Source organism: Ziziphus jujuba, chromosome 8, assembly GCF_031755915.1.
Source record: "Ziziphus jujuba cultivar Dongzao chromosome 8, ASM3175591v1".
NCBI lineage: Eukaryota > Viridiplantae > Streptophyta > Magnoliopsida > Rosales > Rhamnaceae > Ziziphus > Ziziphus jujuba.
In genome coordinates, this window is record NC_083386.1 from 7,938,451 (window position 1) to 7,958,375 (window position 19,925).

The 19,925-nt window shown below is 31.7% G+C and overlaps 2 protein-coding genes across 2 annotated transcripts; one reads left to right on the forward strand and one right to left on the reverse strand.

Annotated features, from left to right (window-relative positions):
• The first annotated feature begins 3,710 nt into the window (after positions 1–3,710).
• On the forward strand, positions 3,711–8,858 carry LOC107413131 (uricase-2 isozyme 1). Its single transcript, XM_048470542.2, has 8 exons — positions 3,711–4,138; positions 5,039–5,131; positions 6,536–6,611; positions 7,132–7,241; positions 7,675–7,766; positions 7,947–8,120; positions 8,203–8,293; positions 8,614–8,858. Exons 1-8 carry the CDS (start codon positions 3,932–3,934, stop codon positions 8,695–8,697), a joined length of 927 nt encoding a protein of 308 aa, XP_048326499.2. The 5' UTR covers positions 3,711–3,931; the 3' UTR covers positions 8,698–8,858.
• Positions 8,859–13,342: 4,484 nt separating this feature from the next.
• LOC132804921 (uncharacterized) lies at positions 13,343–14,008 on the reverse strand. Its single transcript, XM_060819310.1, has 2 exons — positions 13,779–14,008; positions 13,343–13,651 (listed from the first exon to the last, which is right to left on the reverse strand). Exons 1-2 carry the CDS (start codon positions 13,930–13,932, stop codon positions 13,449–13,451), a joined length of 357 nt encoding a protein of 118 aa, XP_060675293.1. The 5' UTR covers positions 13,933–14,008; the 3' UTR covers positions 13,343–13,448.
• Positions 14,009–19,925: the final 5,917 nt, after the last annotated feature.

Below are 19,925 nucleotides of genomic sequence, written 5' to 3' on the forward strand. Positions count from 1 at the left end.
ATTTTATAATCCTCAAAATTTGAATTATTCAAAGACTAGGTGCTTAAATCCCCTTCTTCAATTTATTTATTTATTTTTTTTTTAAATCCAAACTGAAATGTCAAATTTTCTATGTTATCACCTCACCCCTTGGTATTGAAATTTTTGTATTTCGAATAATTTTATTTTAAAAAAAAAAAGCTAAACAATAAAATATTCCAATTAAATTGCCATATTAGATTCGTTTTCAAAAGCTGAATTCTTTTTTAACATTTTTTTTGGGTAAAAATATTTTATTTTAACTTGTGGAGGAATGTTTTTCAAATGCATTTCCTCTTCAAACCAACTAGAGAGGGTTTACCAAATATGAACTTTTCATGCCAAGAAAAATCCATATTGCCACCTAGAGTTTAGTTTGTAATCTACAAAAAAACATGAAAAAGTGCTATTTCTTTACCAATATTGACCATCATAGTGAATTCATATGTTAATCTAACAATTTAATTAACTTTAATTAAAGAATTTATATTCTATATCAGATTTTTAATTTTAAAGAATTAAAAAAAATATTAAAATGCAGCCAATTAATAAATATTGCATCAGCAATGATTCTCATTGGCTTGGAGAGTAGAATAATCGCTTGGATGAAGCCATTCAAGCTTTGGATGGAGGCATTAGAAAGGATATAATATTCTTTGATGTATAGTTGTAACTTGTGTAAAGTCTTAAAAGTAGGCAAACAAATGCAAACAAATCCAATCTTCGGTTACTAATATAAATATTGATTAGAATTGCTGTTTTTGTTTGGTAAACGATTAGAATGCTTTTTGGGATGTGGAAAAGCTAAAATATTTTGTTCTCAAAATAAGAAGTTTGGAGGTTCATGGGATAATATTACTCTAGAAGTTTGAATTTTAAGAAAATTATAAGGTGGAAGATAGTTTTTAATTAGTTATTGATTAAATTCAAAAAACCCATAAAGTGTTTTTGGAAATCTATTAGCATATAGTTCTTATGGTTTTTTATTTTATTTTGCATTGGAAGCCATCTTAATAGACTGAGCCAAATAAATTGGTTTTAAACGTTGTTGGACTTGGACATAATTTTTGCTTTTACTGATTTAACCAAATTACAGTTAGAAGTTATTACCAAAAAAAGAAAAAAAATTACGGATGGGAGTTGACGTCATTGAGTGATGGATTGTAACTGCTCCTGTGACGTGTACTTCATCCTTGTCAGAATAATGCTTTGACACGTGGCCGACAGTTGTGATGCATCATTCATCCAATGCAAATGCAATAGTTGCTGCCCCCACACCGCATCCTCCATACATAGTACAAATAACCCCATTAATTTTAGAGTAATTATCACTAATCTTATAGCATTGTCATAATTAAAATATGGCTGAATATCTATTTTGGTTAGTTTGTAGATCTTAAAATTTGTCATCTCAAAATTTCCAAAATGAGATCCTTTATGGTAATGTAGTTGATAATGGATGTTTAATTTTATAATTCTTAGATGATAAATTCAAGGCTTAGTTCTTTAATTTGCCTATTCAATTAATTAAAATAATATGTAGAATGAAATGTCAAATTTTCTATGTTATCACCTCACCTTGGTAAAGAAAATTTTGAATTCAAATAATTTAATTTAAAAGGCGAATCATTAGGATATTCCAATTAAATTGCTACATTAGTTTTGCTTTTAAACAATGTATTTTATTTTAACTTTTTTTTTTCTTGGTAAAAATATTTTATTTTAACTTGTCGGCCAAGTTAACCTGCCTAATGCCAATGATACGAGAGCTAGCTTCTCCACACGCTTGGCTAAGAGAAAAGTATTCATGATTGTTTTTCAAATGCATTTCCTCTTCAAACTAGCTAGGGAGAATTGATCAAATATGAACTTTTCATGCAAAGAAAAATCCATATTGCCAGCTAGAATTTGGCTTGTAATCTACAAGAATGGAAAAGTGCTATTTATTTATCAATGGTGGTCATCATGGTGGAATTCATATTTCAATTTTATAATTTAATTAATTATAATTAAAGAATTTATATTCTGTATTGGATTTTTAATTTAAAAAAAATATTAAAATGCATGAGCCAATTAATAAATATTACATCGGTAATGGGTTTCCACCTTAGGATGGAGACATTAGAAAGGACATAATATTCATAGATGTATAGTCGTAACTTGTAAAGTCTTAAAAGTATAAAAAGCAAATGCAAATTTATGCTTTCTCTTGGATTTCTGTTATAAATATTTGAGTAGAATGGCTGTTTTTGTTTGCTGAATGATTAAAATGGCTGTTGGGATGTGGAAAGGCTAAAATATTTTGTTCCGAAATAAAGAAGTTTTGGAGACTTGTGGGATTAATGTCCCTCTAGAAGTTTAAATTTTAAAAAGATTATAAAGTGCAAGATAGTTTAAGATAGTTTTCTAAGTAGTTATTGACTAAATTGAAAGAGCCCATAGTTTATTTTGGGGAATCTAAGAACACATAGTTTTGATGGTTTTTTATTTTACTTTAAGTTGGAAGCCATCTTAATAGATTGAGCCAAATAAATTGGTTTTAAATTTTATTTGACATAAGAAAAATTTTAGAGCCACCAACTAACGTATACATTTTATTATGTGATTTATTTATATTTAATTACATTTATTATTTATTTATATTATATTAATATGTTCTATAGTTGATAAATAACTTGATAAATTAATTAATATCTTTAATATAATTTTTGACTTAACTTTTACTTTTACTTTCTTAAAAATTCTATTTGAGAAGCTTATTATTAATTGATTCTGATTAAAAATTTTAGAAATCCAAAAGTTTAAGCACTTAAAAAGTTGTCCAAAATACTTTTCATAAATAATTTTTGAACTGTAAAACCAGCTTTTTAAAAATTATGCCGAAAGTCTTAATTGGTTAAGATATGGGAATTTCTATCTTTTTTTACTATCTCATTTATTAATATTATTTTTATTTTTTTTTGGTAATGACTGTCTCATTTATTTTTAATTTTTTTTGGGGATGAGTAATGTCACATCGATTGTTTTGGTGGTCCAATTTCAGATCCTTATCCAAATATTACAACTTTTAATTACTGCTAAACCAATAGAAAACAAGGCCGTATCAGCAATAACAACTAATATAACGAGGCACAATGACGGCGACAATGACATAACGCCAACCGATAAAGCAAGATAAAATACCACAGTGGAACAACTTCACTGTTACAACCCCCACTTCACATCATAGCGCGTATATTGCATCTCTTTGCTGTAATTATTTTTTATTAATTATTTAATTTCACAGAATATATTCTTGCCCATTTGAGTTTTTTTATTCTTAAATTTTGAAACATATTTATACATATTTTATGATGAATATAAACTTATTAGATGTCTCTTAAATAATATTAGTTGAAAAATATTACATGTCCTTAGAATTTTTTAATTTTAAAACACAGAAAAAAAAAGGCTTTTCGAAAACAGTATTGAACGGGGCCATTTAAAATCTTACTTTTGTATACTAATTTATAGATTAATTAACTTATAATGTTTCGGCCACAACTTATTGGAGTAATTTTTTTTGTTTGTTAAATAATAATTTTTTGTATTAAAATTTAGAGCAAAAATAATAATAAGAGGTAATAAATAAAAATCCAAATATATATATATATATAGAGAGAGAGAGAGGGGGGGAGAGAGAGAGAGAGAGAGAGAGAGAGAGAGAGTTGAGAAACGCGCTTGAAAAAGGAGAGGAGATGTCAGCGCAGATAGCGGTCTGCTTCTCGACTCCGGTTGGGATCCACGTGGCTCGCTTTTTCAAACGTATCTGTATCGAACTTTGTATATATAATGTAATCTTACGAGCCAACAGCTCCGAGAAGAAGGACCAGAAACCAGAACTAGAAGAAGAAGAAGAAGAAGCAGGGCAACCATGGCGGATGAAGTAGATGACTTCAACTTCGAGCAGAGACACGGCAAATCGAGGGTGAGAGTTGCCAGGGTTTGGAGGAACAACAAAGACGGACGTCATTTCATCGTTGAATGGAACGTCAGCATAAGCCTACTCTCCGATTGCTTAGCCGCTTATGTTCGCGGTGACAATTCCAACATCGTCGCCACCGATACTATCAAGAACACTGTAAGATTTAATTTAATCTAGTTATATATCTTTTTCTGTCTTTAACCTGTTTTTGTTTTGGAATCTCTTTCGGTTTGTTTGATTCCCTTTGATTCTCTGTTTGGTTGCTGAGAAAGCCGAGGAAAGTGAAATAGAAAGAAAACTTAAGGATCTCAAAAATGCTCTATTTCAGTTCACCTTAGTATTTATTTCCAGCAGTCAAACGGAGTGAACTTGTTGACCAAAATTTGTTTCTACTTCGTCTGGATTTGTTTTGTTTCTACTTCGTCTGGATTTGTTAAATCGTAGAGGTCTTTCTCTAACTATCTTTATGTTTATGAGCTGTCTAATAAACCTGTTCCTTTTTCCTTCTCCAGTCTTATCAAATTTACGTCTTTTTATTGGATATGAATTTGATGCCTGGGAGTCTGTAATTCCTAAGAAATCCTTGAAAATAATTTATTAAGTGTTTCTCTGTATCTTTAATGGTGATTGGAATATGTGATTTTGTTATGTCTAAGTTTTTCATTTTCAGTCTCAGAAACCGGCTTCTAGATCCAAATCTATTGTTACAAAACTGAACCCCATTTAGAATCTCTGCAAGGATCCAATGTTCCATCACTTTTTAAATCTCTAATGTTGTTTAGCTCTTTGTAACTAAATTATGGAAGAAAAACAAAGGGCTCTCTGAAATTGATTAAAGTAGCTACCTTCTAATACATCTTTTGGGACTAAAGTTCAAATTATCGAGTTCATATGTTGACTTCTGAGCTTGCTTAGTACAACTTGCCTTTGCACAAGACGAAAGTACTTAGTGATGATATTGCTTCTTGTCATCCATCTAATTGCCAGCTTGTTCCGATTTCTAGCATTATAATCCCATTTACTTGCTTTTAGAAGGTAAACTGAGTTGTAATACAGGTATATGCGAAAGCGAAGGAATGTTCGGAACAACTCTCAGTGGAGGAATTTGCTATTGAACTTGCAAAACATTTCACATCATTTTACCAGCAGGTGAATATTAAATTATCTACTTTTTTAATGCTAATTAACCGTAGAACTTCTCTATATTCTTTAATTTTTCTCTTTTATATTATCCTTCCTCTTTAGTAAGGAAGGGGAAAGTCATTTAGAAATGAGACTATGCTGTGTACATGAGGGTTCTCACCGAATAAAGGTAGAATATCAAAGTTACAATTGGACCATTCTTAAGTAAAGTAACACTAAAAATATTAACTAAAATATTTGTTAGAGATTTCGTAGTGAATATAGCTGCAGATACCATTAATGGCGAAAGAGAATTCATTTGGTGGATCCCAGTTCCTTTATCATGAGAATTCATCTAGTGAATTCCAAACAATTAGGATTAAGCCTGAGTCGAGTTGATTTTTTTATTTTTTATTTTTTTTCCAAGCTTTTGAAAAGTTAAGTGTTTGTCTTGTTTCGTTTTAAAGTTGATTGTATAGTGTTTTCTGCGTGGGACAAACTTGTCATTTAATCCTTGAGATATGTGCTGCTAGATTGGCAATTGAACTTGATTTCCAGCTGAAGATTAGCATTGTTCAGAATAACAAAAAGGCTTAAAAATGAAATTTTATGGTAGATGACTGGTGCGGTGGAGTTGACACATCAGATAAACATTAAGTCCTTTTATTAGTCTTTATTAAAACTATGTTGTTTGGGTCTGTATTAAGTTGTGTCGTTTTGTTCTTAAATAGCTTTATTTTTGGAATGGGTCTGGTAGTAGGTCTCGTAGCATATATAGATGGAGAATGAAGAGAGTTAGACAGAATATGGAATTGTATCTTTGCTTAAAGTAGAGGAGTGAAAAACCCTTTGGGAGGCATCCTCTTGTTAAGTCCAGGAACTGTTTGGGTTTATCGGAACCTCTGGTTTTAGTCCAGAAACTCCTCTGTAGATCCTGCCTACATCAATGACTCTGTAGGAAAATGCTTATGTCAGATCATTGATGATGTGTCAATGTCCAATTATATCTTTGTTGGGGATTATTTATATCTGAATAGTCATGTTTAGTTTAGGTTTGGTACTTATTTAGTTTAGACTATCTACATCAAAGGCCACATTGAAAAATGGAAAAGTTGGCATGGTAGAGAATGCTGAAAAGAAAAATTAGCCTGTTAAGTTTCTTGTCTGCATGAAATTTGGTTATGCCTGGTAGTGAGGGAGTATCGAAATTTGATATGATAATTGTGTATATGGTGGTGCAATGTTTTTTGTTCCATTATATGAGGTTTAAATTCAAATAGTTATGCATTTCTCTTTAAATTCCTCTTATTCTTCTTTTTATTTTTATTTTTTTTAATTTTTTTTTTTTAAAGTCTTTGGTACATGATAGTATAATTCTAGAATAAACAATTTGTTGGTTAGTCAAATCCTATCCTTGTTCTTATTTTGTAGGTACATGCTGCCATTGTTAAGATAGTGGAAAAGCCATGGGAGCGTGTGTCTATAGATGGTCAAGAACATGAACATGGTTAGTTTTACAATCTTTCATAATATATATATATATATATATATATATATTACAATATACAATTGAAGAATTCTTTCTTTTTTCATCTTAGTTTGTAATTACTTTTAAGCATTTAATATAAAGTGACCAAGGTATTTTGGCTTTGTGACTGCCAGTAGTATGGAGGAAAAAAAAAAAAAAAAAGCACAAGCAACTAGTGAATGAAATGTAATTGCATCTTTTCAACCAAAGAAACTAAATAGGCTAAGGATACTTGTCAGAAATAAATACTCAAATTAATCATTGTTCATTTTCCATTTGTGAGTTTGATGTACATAGTTGGGCTCATTTCCTAATAGTTGAAGCTCACAATATAGTTTGCCTATGTCTCTATCCTTCAGTCTTAACCATTGTTTCGCTCATAATTTACATCCTTTTTTTTTTCTTTTTCTTTTTCTTTTTCTCTCTAGAGATATATAAAAAGCCTTATGTCTATATATATTTTGAACTAAAAGTTCCATTGTTGTTTTCTCTATTGAAGGTTTTAAACTTGGATCTGAGAAGCACACAACAGAGGCGACAGTAAAGAAGTCTGGAGCACTGACGTTGACTTCTGGTATCGAAGGCTTGACTTTGCTAAAGACAACAAAGGTTAGTTTATTCTTTTCACAATTGTTAAATCTGCTAATAACATGTATTGCATGCCATGTTTTATCATACATGATAATACTCACACATATATATATATATATATTCTTCTTCTGTGCCTAGACAATCTTTTATTTTATTTTTTCACATTATACATCTTGTCTTACTTAAACATGACCTTAAATCCTTATGTTCTATGTTACCTACCTTAGTTCCATGAACTAATGCCTTTTCTAATATAGATTAACTTGACATCATAAGCAAACATGTTATCAGGCTTTTACATTTTCAGTGCACTAAAATAACTGGAGAGATATTGATGCTTAACAAACATGTCAAAAAATTATAAGTTGGGATTATATGCATGTGATTTGCAATTTATCTTTGCCATGAATGGATTCTGAGCTAATTTCTTCAAATTCTTTTTTATGAGCAGTCAGGTTTTGAGGGATTTGTTAGGGACAAATACACAATTCTTCCTGAGACACGAGAGAGGATCCTGGCTACAGAGGTTACTGCATCATGGAGGTATGGGTTCTTCCATTCTGATGGCTTTATATTTTGAGAATTGATGAAAAATAATGTCTTTGGCTTGTGCTTTTGGTTTCTTTTGTATATAATACTTTCTATGATAACAAAAAGTTTCAAAGTTAGTTTCCTCCTAAACTTGGAGAATGCAAGGTCATGCTTTTGAGAAATGGGTTGCAGGTATTCTTATGAGTCCGTCTTTAGCACTCCTAGGAAGCCACTTTACTTTTCAGAGAGATACCTCGATGTGAAAAGGGCATTGACTGAAACTTTTTATGGTCATCCAAAAGAGGGAGTATACAGCGCTTCTGTTCAAAGTACTCTTTATGACATGGCAAAGTCTGTTCTCAACAGGTATCTCTCTCTCTGTCTTGCACATCTCTGGCTCTTAAATGTGGCAGCTTGTAAGTCTGAATCTTATTTTGTGTGTTTCCAGGATTCCAGATATATCATCAGTACAACTTAAAATGCCAAATCTCCATTTCTTACCTGTTAATATGTCTAACAAAGATAATAACATTGTGAAGGTACTCTCTTTCTTTGATTTTAATTATTGTCTGCTAAATTTCTGGGATAGAAATAATTGAACCTGTCGTTTTGAAGACAATTTAAATATTGCTACTATTGTTCATCATTCATTGATTGAACTTTTATTGCAGTTTTAAAAAGGGGTATAGACAAACGTACTGAAAATCTGAAAGAAATAAAGCTTCACTATTTTAACCAGAAAACATGCATGTCAATTGGATTAATGTGTTTTCATTCTTCTGCATATTAATTTTCAGATTTATACAGATGTTTAATGTCCTAGCCAGATAATAATTGATTCTTGTTGCTTTTTTGGCAGTTTGAAGATGATGTGTACTTACCCACAGATGAACCTCATGGATCAATTGAAGCTAGCTTAAGCCGCTTCTGGTCAAAATTGTAATGTTGACCATGCTAATTCTCAGGAGTTGTCACAGTTCTCTTAATAAAAAATTGTGGAAATAAAAAATCTAGACAGTTTGATGGGTGCATAGTTACAATCGCATATGTTTAAACTATATAATCTCCTCTGAATGAAATAACGGTGTTTGAGTTATTTATTTATCTTTTTGGTTTTTGATGTATTTAACACATGCATGTTTTGTGAATTTGTATTTTATGAAGACTGAAATAATTTAAGGCACAAATGGGTTACTTTTCTTGATAAAAAGAATGAAATAGACAAAAAGATATGGATAAAAACATTCGTTCGATTATTTGAGCAATGTTATAAGAAACAAAATGTACCATATTCGATAGCATGCAATTAATTCATACCTAGAAGCAAATGCCCCTAGACTGCTCACAAATCACAGCCTCCATATCTCTTTCTTATTGGATGATACTCTTAATTATCTTAATTCCAAAGGGCCCCAACCCAAATATATTGTTTCGTATTGGACAATGTAATACTCGAATATTCTATTCTGGTACTTCTGGCCTCAAATCTGGATTACAAAAATCTTAGAAATATTTTCTATTCTCTCCTCTGTCTGATACAGAACAAATTGATTGTAATGGAGATGACATTGTTATGGGAAGTATCTCGTAGGCTGGTCAAAAAATAACCAAAAGAATAACACAAACTTGTGCCAAAGTATTGCCATATATTTGAATGATTTTGTTAGGTAATTACAAAAAAGTTGGAAATTCAAAATGAAGAAATAATTTGTTACAAGAAAGGAACGTCGGACATTGAAGAAACTGATCGAGCAAATGAAAACCAAAATAATTTGGATGTAGAAAATGGAGGGGGCTGCAATGGGGACAAATATCTGAACTGCATCCACTTTGCAGTGAAGAAATTGAGAAATTTAATTGCCATGGTGATCAAGCCATCTTTGATACTTGTTGCCACAGTTCCATGCAGTTGAACTGCCAACAGTCAAATTATACACTACTTAGAATTCAGTGACACCGGGAATAAGCCCCAAATAAATAAATAAAGACACTTTGAATCTCTCTAAGGGCATGGTGAAAAAATCATCAAGCAAAGCCATAGCAAAAGAGGTTCAGTTAATGAGTAAAAAAAGCAAAAACTTGTCCGGTAAGAGAAATTGAAATTGAAATTACTGCAAAAACAGGATGAAACTTACTTGGGAATTCTGCAAATTGGGTTTTACTATCTTTCTCCAAAATCATTTGGAACCCATGAAGGCATGAGCTAACAATTACACTTCCAAACAGTCCTACCAGGGCAAGAACCAGAAGATGCAAATTCCTATTCATCTTGTTTGTCTTCGACTCCATTCTGAACTTTCTTCTGTTTCTAACTCTTGCTTTTAACCAACTTTTTAGGACCTCCCTTTGAGCAGCTGAAAATGTAATGAGGAATCACTTTTTGTTCACAATTGAGCTCAGAGGTACTCCTTTATATAAGATCCTTAATGCAAGCGGTGTGTTCGACACACTTTTTGAAATAAATAGGAACCTTCATTGGTCAAAACCATTAGGCAGATGCTTGATTTTATTAATAATGTGAAAATGTCAAATTAGTATTTGTTTATCATTCCTTAACTAACCAGACAATAAAAATAACATTAAACAAAAATAATAATCAAACACAGAGAGAGAGAGAGAGAGAGAGAAAAATTCAAGCTTTTAAGTGCTCCTACATGAACTTTATCAGAAGCATAGCAACCAAGAATTTGGGTCTGCAAGGGCAATTAGTTTAATATTTTTTAATGACATTAGGAGATCTGATTGATGATCAGGTGGCTAATTTGGTCCATTGATGAAGATGCAGGACATGTTTACCAGAAAGGATTCTAAACCGTGTGATGGTATAAAGTAACATGCATGAATATTCTTATGAGTATTGAAGTATACATATAACAACAGTATACACATAATAGTGGATTAATCTAATATTTTAATATAATTAGAGAACACAAAATTATGGGTTTGGTTCTTGAGGAGCAAGATGCCAAGTCAACCTAGGCATGTATGTATTATAACTAAAAGAAAAAAATAATCAGAAACCTGTATCTTGGGGAATACGCACCACGATTAGGTCAACCCCACTTTCATGGTCTGTTTCTAGGCCTCAGGCCCTCAATCAAGATTGTATTGAATGTCTGGCCTAAATTTCCATTTTGTCCCAATTTTATTCCCAAAAGGAGTAACACCTGCCAATCTGGTATTTCCTTTATCTGTTAGGTACATTATAAAGCTTACTTATAACAGAACTGAAGTAAAAAATAAACAAATAATAAAAAAAATAATTAGTACACAACAAAGCATAAGAAGCAAAGGTGCCTAACCACAAGCAAGGATCCAAAGGCCCAAGATACAGCTTGCTATTTCAACAAGCATTTGCAAAACGCCAGAGAATGAAATTTATAATACCTCACAGATTTGAATACAGAGTTAGATTAATCCACAAATTTGGAATATGATCTAAATATCCAGCTTCTGAATTGTTATCAAGTAAGGATGTGATATGACACTGAAAATTTAACTTTTTGAATAAGCAAAAACATACAGTTCGCAGCAGATGAAAATGGATGAGGAAAATACTTATTCATATCCAGATTTTCCCACACATTTGAGTTTTTCAATTGAACGAATTTGATGAATCCTCATCCTATCATGTAAAAACCATATTGAAAAACATCCCAATTTCCTGCATAAGCTCATGAATGAACTTCCCTAACTAGTACTTCTCCTGTATGAACTCCACATTGGACATAAACTCAGGAGACAGTCCCATGGCCAGATTGAAACCAGTTTCTCCTAAGAATCCTCATTTTTATCATCCAAATGTATTCCCATTTCCTGCTTAGTCTCATTAATGGGATTCTTAATTATCAATTATCACGCACTTCTCCTATAAAACTTTACACTGGAGAGAATCTTTAAAGACAGTTCGACAGCCAAATTAAAACAAGTTTTTCCTTCTTCAGAAATGTTTTAAAAAAGAACTCTGATGGCTTTCTATGCTGTCTTCCGTAGCTATGATACTTCTCTACTCGAAGATGATCAGGCGCTATGCTAACTATCCTGTAGCTTGTGGAGCTCAGCAGCACTGCATTGATGGGTATAAAAAGGTGCAAGGTCAACGTATGGGTGCAAGGTCAACGTATGGTCTTTCTTTCCTTCATCTCTCTTTTTTCTCCATCAAATTTGAACTGTTGTAAATATCACGTTTTTGTAATGTAGGAGTCCTTCTGTCATCGCATTGTCTCGAAGCAAATCAGGGCAGACTAATGGAAATCCTTCTGTCACTCCATTTTGTCGAACCAAATTGGGGCAGACTAGTGGAAAAAAGCAGGAAGCTTGTTGAAGAAAGTGAATTTTCAGGTGCTCTAAAGGCCCACCCTGTCAGCTCTGAGCCTAGACGGATAGAATCAGATGCTAAACAAGCTGCTCTTGTACAAAAACTTGACATTGAGAAAGGGATTGAAGACAATGTTTTATGGAATGTTGAAGGAAGGAAATTTGGATTCTTGATTGACATTGATGGTCCATCTCTGTATTCAGTTCTTGTGATCATATCTTTAACAGCTGACGCGGTCCTATATGGAATTGAACTTCTGGATACACTTCTAACATATCCGTGGCGCATCCATGGTGTAGATTATTATGGCATGATTGAAAGCGACAGTTCTCGAAGCTATAGATGCATATGTTAGCAAAATAGATGATAAAAATAATGGAAGGAAGTATGGTTATGAAGCCAATGGTTGTACAGAGATTTTCCATTTTGCTGAATTTGCACATGAACACCTGAAGCTAAAACACCCAGAGCTTGTGATGGAACTCACTTCGAACGTGTGTGAGGATCTATATTTCCGTAACTACATGAGGTAAGTTGAAAATGCTTGTTTGTTCACTGGAAGTGTTAGCAGGAAATTTGACCCCTCAATTGCTGACCACCTTGATATCTTTTCAGTGACCATAGGGTTCTGATGGAACACCTGACATGGACCTTTTGGTAAATTTCACTTACCATAGCTGTGAACTTCTAAGGTAAACAGATAGTTTGAAATTTGTCTTTCATAATTGGTTGGTTTTTTGCTTGTAGCCCTTCTCCTTCCATTTAGTCGCCCCTACCTCCTAACTGAAATAGAGTCAGTGTTAACATAGTTACTTCACTTTATCCATCCAATTGTACAATAGTTGCTGGTTAAAAAAAGTTTTAGAGGTGGAAATTGGACATACAGCCACACCATGGGTCATGCAAAGTAGAATCAGGTTAAAGAAACCGACCATTAACTTGGCAAATTCCAAATGTAGTAGCTATAAGTTAATGCATTAATCTTGGAGAAATACATATTCAACCTTCCATTTTTATTTCTATTTTTAAATTATTTTTACAGTGTGCAATAACTTGAACCATAGTTTCAGAATTGGAATAGTATTTCTTCATCCACATTTTTTTCTCAAGAAGATATGACATTTTAATTTGCCATCCCCCAGACTGTAAGTTGAAAATTAATTCATCAACTTCTTTTAACTTTTAATATATAACTTGTTTATAAGTTATAAATTCGATTTGCATTATTAGAAAGATCAATCAACAATATACTAAAATGTCATGTCCCCGATATAAAAAGAAAATGAAATGGGAAAAGGACAGAAGTTGGTAGAAAATACAGCGGAATAAATTGGTAATTTACAAAGAATGAAATTAAATATGAAGAAATAATTGTATTATGAGAAAGGGAGGTCGGGCATTGAAGAAATCGATCGAGCAAATGAAAACCAAAATAAGTTGGATGTAGAAAATGGAAGGGGCTGCAATGGGGACAAATATCTGAACTGCATCCACTTTGCAGTGAAGAAATGGAGAAATTTAATTGTCATGGTGATTAAACCATCTTTGATACTTGTTGCCACAGAGCCATGCAATTGAACTGCAAACAGTCAAATCACACACTATTTCAGTTAGAATGCAAACAGTAAAAAAAAAATGACATTTTTTGAATCTCTCTAAAGGCATGTTGTTTGTAAGTAAAAATGCCAAAAGAGGATGAAACTCACCTGCACATTCAGCAAATTGGTCTCTAATGTCTTTCTCCCAAATCATTTGGAACTCATGAAAACATGAGGTTACAATCACACTTGCAAGAAGCCCTATCAGGGCAAGAACTAGAAGATAAAAATTCCTATTCATCTTATTTGTCTTTGACTCCATTTTAACCTTTACTTTCTTCTGTCTCTAACTTCTCTGCTTTTAACTAACTTTTTAGAACCTCACTTTGAGCAGCTGAAAATGCAATGAGGAATCACTTTTTGTTTCCAATTTTTCTCAGAGTTACTACTCTATATAAGATCCTAAATGCAGGCCATTTGTTGTGTTCAACACACTTTCTGAAATAAAAAGGAAACTTCTTTAGTCAAAACCATTAGGCACAACACGGATTTGATTTTGTTAATAATGTGGAATTGTCAAATTAGTATTTATTTATCATCCTCTAAGTAACTAGACAATCAATAAAAATGACATTAAACAAATAATAATAATAATAATAATAAAACAGAGAAAAAAAGTCAAGCTTTTATGTGATCCTACATGAACTTGATCCGAAGCAACCAAGATTTTGGCTCTGCAGGGATTATTTATTAATGATTATCACAAGTGCAATTAATTTAAGATTTTTTGAATGAAATTAAAAGGTCTGATTGATGATCAAGTAGTTAAATTGGTTTAGAAGATAGCAGGGCCTGCATTGGTGAAGATGCAGGTCATGTTTACTGGAACAGTATCCTAAAACCTTGTGAGGGTATAAAGTAACATGAATGTGTATATACTATTGTGAATATTAAGAATTCATATAAAAGTGGATTAACCTAATTTTTAATATAATTAGAGAATACAAAATTATTGGTTTTAATTCTTGAGGAGCAACGTGTCCAGTCCACCTTGTTATATATTATAATTAAGAGAAAAAGAAAATCAGAAACCTGTGTCTTGGGGAATACGCACAACTATGAGGTCAACCCCACTTTCATGGTCTGCTTCTAGGCCTCAATCAAGATTGTATTGATTGTCTGGCCTTAATTTCCATTTACCCAATTTTGTTCCCAAAGTAGAGGAGTAAAACCACCCAACTAGGTATTGGGTTTTTTTGAAAAATAACCACTTTACATATTCAAACTTGAAAAATGGTATTATTTTTTTTTTTTAAACTAGCCAAGTTTTAACACATTCAGACCAAAATACCCTTCAATATCTTTTATTTTTTTTTATCTTCTTTCTTTACCAATAGGCAGCTGGTTTTCTTTTTTTTTGTTTTTGGTCTTTTTTCTCAACTTTCCCTTTCCCTTTCAAAACACAGTTAGGCTAGGGCTCATTGCAAGTTATTTTAAGCTGGTGTGTTCCCATTCGATTCTTCTGCAAAAATGATGGGATTCATTGGGGTTTTGGTTTTGAAGAAAATGGGTTTTCGATTGGAACTATGTGCTCGAAGAGCTTGGATTTAGCTTTGCCAAAAAAAAAAAAAAAGATAACATAGAAAAAAAAATTGGGTCTTTTTACTTACTGAGTTCTTATAAAGGTTTGGATTATTTATTTTTTATTTTTGGTTTCTCTGTTTCATGTGCTTATAATTTTTTTTTTCTTTTCCCATCTCACGTTTCTATGTCTGTTTGTTTCTCGAAAAAGCTGAAGAAATGAGAATTTGGGTTTTTTTTTATTTTTATATTTTTTTGGCTATTTTGTTTGTTAGCATAATCTAAAATTCAGCTTGGGTTGAGGAATTTTTTTGGCTGTTTTGGTCAATGAAGTTTGAAAGAAGTAAACAAAACATGGTAGCATCATCTAGGAAACTTTCTTCATTCAAAGTTTTATGTACAGTCTTTTTTTTTCCTCTCCACCATTTTGATGCCTTTTCTGGAAGAGTGGCACAAAAAAAATTAAAAAACCAAACTGGGTGTTTCCATATTCTGGTTTTTCTTCTAGTGAACAATTGTTCATATTATCTTGAATAGAATTTGTAACTTTTATTCTTCAAATGTGAAAACTAGTGTGTGGAATGGTCAGATTTATCTGTTTTATTGGCTTTGGAAAATTGTATTTATTGGTTGCAGCTGTGCAAAAAAGTTTCTTATGGTTGTCTTTTATATATATATATATTGTAATATGTTATCTTATTTGAGAAGATTTTCTGTTTTAAGGTATCATAAAGTTTTATCTTTCTCTGCTTCTTCTCTTTCACTATTATGTTACTTTGGTTTTTGTTTGTGTTTATAACCTTCTCTTCTATTTTATTTCCCTTTTCGTGCTGTTGTTTAGAATTTACTTTTAATTTGTTATACCACTGTATTGGGCCTTTTTTTTCTTCTTTTTATAGGACATTGTGCATTTTCAATGATGGAATTTAGAGTGTCTTGTGTTCATCCAGAATTCTAAGAATTAGTAATATATTTGGTTGAACCAGTATTGTTCTATACAAAATTTTCCTTGGTTCTCTAGCTTTTAATTTTTAATTTTGTGTGGTAATGTTTATCTAGGCTCATAATCCGTGATATCGGATTTGGTATTGTCAAAGTATTACATAATTAGTTCTCTTCTGAGTTTTTATTTGAATTAGTAACAACTTTGCTATCAATTAATATCAGATACTATTTCACTGCTATTTCAGGAAGAAGTATGCTCATGATGTTTTACAACAAAGAACTAAGCATATGAGTTAGATGGTTGATTCATGAACAGCATAATATGATTTTTACTTCATTGTTTTTGTTACTTTTATTATGTTTATAAATGCATCTTTTTTCTTATATTAGCATTTTAAATGTAGAGATAATGATGGATTTTGATGCTCATTTGACAAAGATAATTATGGGTTTTTATGTAAAGATATCTAATTAACCGTCTACAAAATGTGGCATGTTTATTAGAATTCCATTTTCCACAAACCCCTTATATGCAAGTGAATTCAAGCTTCTGGATAATTTTCTGCCTATCGGAAAATTTTTCCTCCAAGCGGAAATCATTTTCCTCCTATTGGAAAATATTTCCTCCTGTTGGAAATTGTCAGAAAATATTTACTTCTGTCGGAAACTAATTCTCTATACTTGGAAAATCAATTTCTAATAGATTATATAAATTAATATTGGGGTAAGAAAAATTGAGAGTGGAGACAAATATTATATAAGATGAAGATGAATTTGACAAAAAATATATTGACTTTTAAAATTAATAAATAATTAAAAGAAAAGAAAAAATGATATATATTTGTTTTTCTTTTCAAAATCATTTGGACATTTCATAAAATGAGATGTAAACTAAAGATTCAAAATCAACTCCAGAATACCTTTTTTAATTTGGAATTAAATTCTTAAAAAAAAATTACTAAATACGTACTACACCATTATCACAACATAAATAAATCATTACCGTCGAGTAGAAAATATAATATCCGAGATATAAAATAATTATCAAAATATATTAAACCATAACATTAAAATAAAATTTCCTAATTAGAAGCATAAAACAATAGATTCGTACATCTCTGCCTATAATGTCCAACACCATCGCATTGGCTATATCTACGTCCAATAACATCTTCACCTTAAGATGGTATACGTTGCATCCTTGGCCTATCAGCTCGACTACGTGTCCATCTCGGTGGAAGAACAATACGACTTGACATGTCATCAGGAGCATGCCACTGTTTTTCATCTAACATAGGATAAATAGACTCAACATGAGCTGCACGATATGCATCCGCTGTGTAGTAATGAGAACATATGCCATAAGGAGTAATTTGCGCTCTCTACATGCAGCAACACAATGATCACAAGGATACATGTAGTAATGAGAATACATGCCAAAGGCTGTTTGATGAACATTTCTAGATGCATGTTCAACTTTCGATATCACCTCAACATATAATGGAGGCCTCATCATTGTCATCCCTCCATTCCTTACTTCTTGAAGAAAGCATTTCACATCCCTATCACAGCGTATTTCTGTAGAATCCAACTTTTCTGCATATCGTCCATATATCCATTTTAGCTTTAGTAAATATTCATTTCGATATATCTCAATAGAATTGAAAATCTCATCCTTTAACTTTGATTTTGTGCATATTTTGTCAACAGAAACCATTATATTTTTACCATTTTGATATTCCCAGTTACCACCATCATTTTGTATCAATCTTCCATTGTATAAAACCACAATTACAATATCATTATCTTCCATTTTACTACAAAATTAAATGAATAATGTTAAACTAAATCAATAAATATATAAAAATTTGAATAATACTAAACAAACATATTAATTGTATTAAAAAAGTCGATTCTGTTTTTTTTTTTTTTTTGGCCAAATATAGCGTTTCCTACTGGTGGAAAACTAGTGGAAAACTGGCGGAAAATTAGCAGAAAACTTGTAAAAACTAACAAACTGGAGGAAAATGGTGAAAGTTTATCTTTTTCGCCAAATTTTCTCCGTTTTTGCTATTTTTCGTGATTTTTCAGTTTTACACAAATTTTTTCCCATTTTCAAATCATATGTTACTTAAGTATCTTTAAACTCACATATAACAGCGTATCTTTACACTCACATATAACAGCTTATAAATTAATTTCTTAATACCCATATTAAATAAAAATCTTAAAACATACAAAACTAACAAAAAAATAAAAGAAAAAAGAGAAAAAAAAAATACATACCCATATTTCATCAGTTTCATCTAATAAGGAAAAAAAAAAATTTACCTGAATTTAGTTTTAGAAATGAGAAAATACAAGAAAAAGAGAGTGAAAGTAGATAAGATGCAAAGAGTGTTTGTGGTCTGTTAGAGAATATTTTGCACAAAATATGAACGGGTGTGTAGAGGAAGAAGGAAAAGTTAAAAAAAAAAACATATTGCGTAATTTTTAATTTGGTTAAGGGTATTTTTGTTCCAAGATGGCTAGTTTTTTTTTTTAAATTTTTTTTTTTTTGCTATTATTCAAAAAACGATTTACAAGATGGCTAGTTTCCGAAAAAACCCTATTTCCTTTCCTTAGCTAGGCACACAGCAAAGCTAACTGCAAGAGAGGCTTCAAAGGCCCAAGATACAGCTTCCTGTTTTAATTAGGTATTTCCATTCCTTAGCTGGGCATATCTAAATCTTACTTATGCCAGTGCTGAAGTGAAAAAAATAGCACACAGCAAAGCCCAACTGCAAGAGTGGCTTCAAAGGCCCAAGATTCAGCTTCCTCTTTCAACAAGCATGGCAAAATCCACGGAATGAAACTTATAATGCCTCACAGATTTGAAAATGGATAGACGATCATATCCTAAGAAGCATGTATAAAAATGATATGAAAGATCAATCTAGTGAATTGTTATCAAGTTGGAATTTGATATGAGACTGAAAAATTTAACCTTTTTAAGTAACAAGAGCATATGTAGTTCATGGCAGATAAAAATGGATGAGTAACCAAGCAATGTGAGAATTGAAAGACAAAGATTAACTTCTTTGTATTGTACAAAGAGCGAGAAAAGTATCAGAACCTTTCAAGTGTTGAAAATATCCTGGACCTGGAAGAATTTGGAATCCTCGTATACTTTCCAATGGATAAAAGGCTTGCCAAACAATCCCATATCAAACTGGTAAAAGGATAATTTCTGGGATCCGTGTAGAATTGTGAACCTTTTCGTAATTTGTTGGTGACAAAACTCACTTGAGCAACCAAACCACTTCCACTTACATGTATAATGTAACCACTCTAGAAGAGACATCAATTCCAAAATCTTGAAATTAGATGAAGTGGATAAATAATCCTGGAAATTAATATGGTCATCCTCTTGCTACGAAATTAAGTATTTCAAAACAGTCTCTTGTGATGTGCTATTTTTCATCCATATCTATTTATATCTATGTTTTCCCGCACACGGAGTTTCTCAATTGCATGAATTTCATAAATCCTCATTGTATTCAAGTGCACTTTATTGTAAACCAGAATATTGAGTAATTTTAATTCAGTTGGAGACTTTTACGGTTTATAATTTCCAAAAAAAAATAAAATAAAATAAAATAAATACAGAGAGTACCCATTATTTTGGAAATAACTCTGGGCCAAGCTCTCAAAGGTTGGGCTTTGAAATGTTTTGGAAGCAAGAAATGGATCAGGCTTGAGGTATATGTTGTAACGAAGAGCTTCCAATAATCCCACATTGAAAACAAA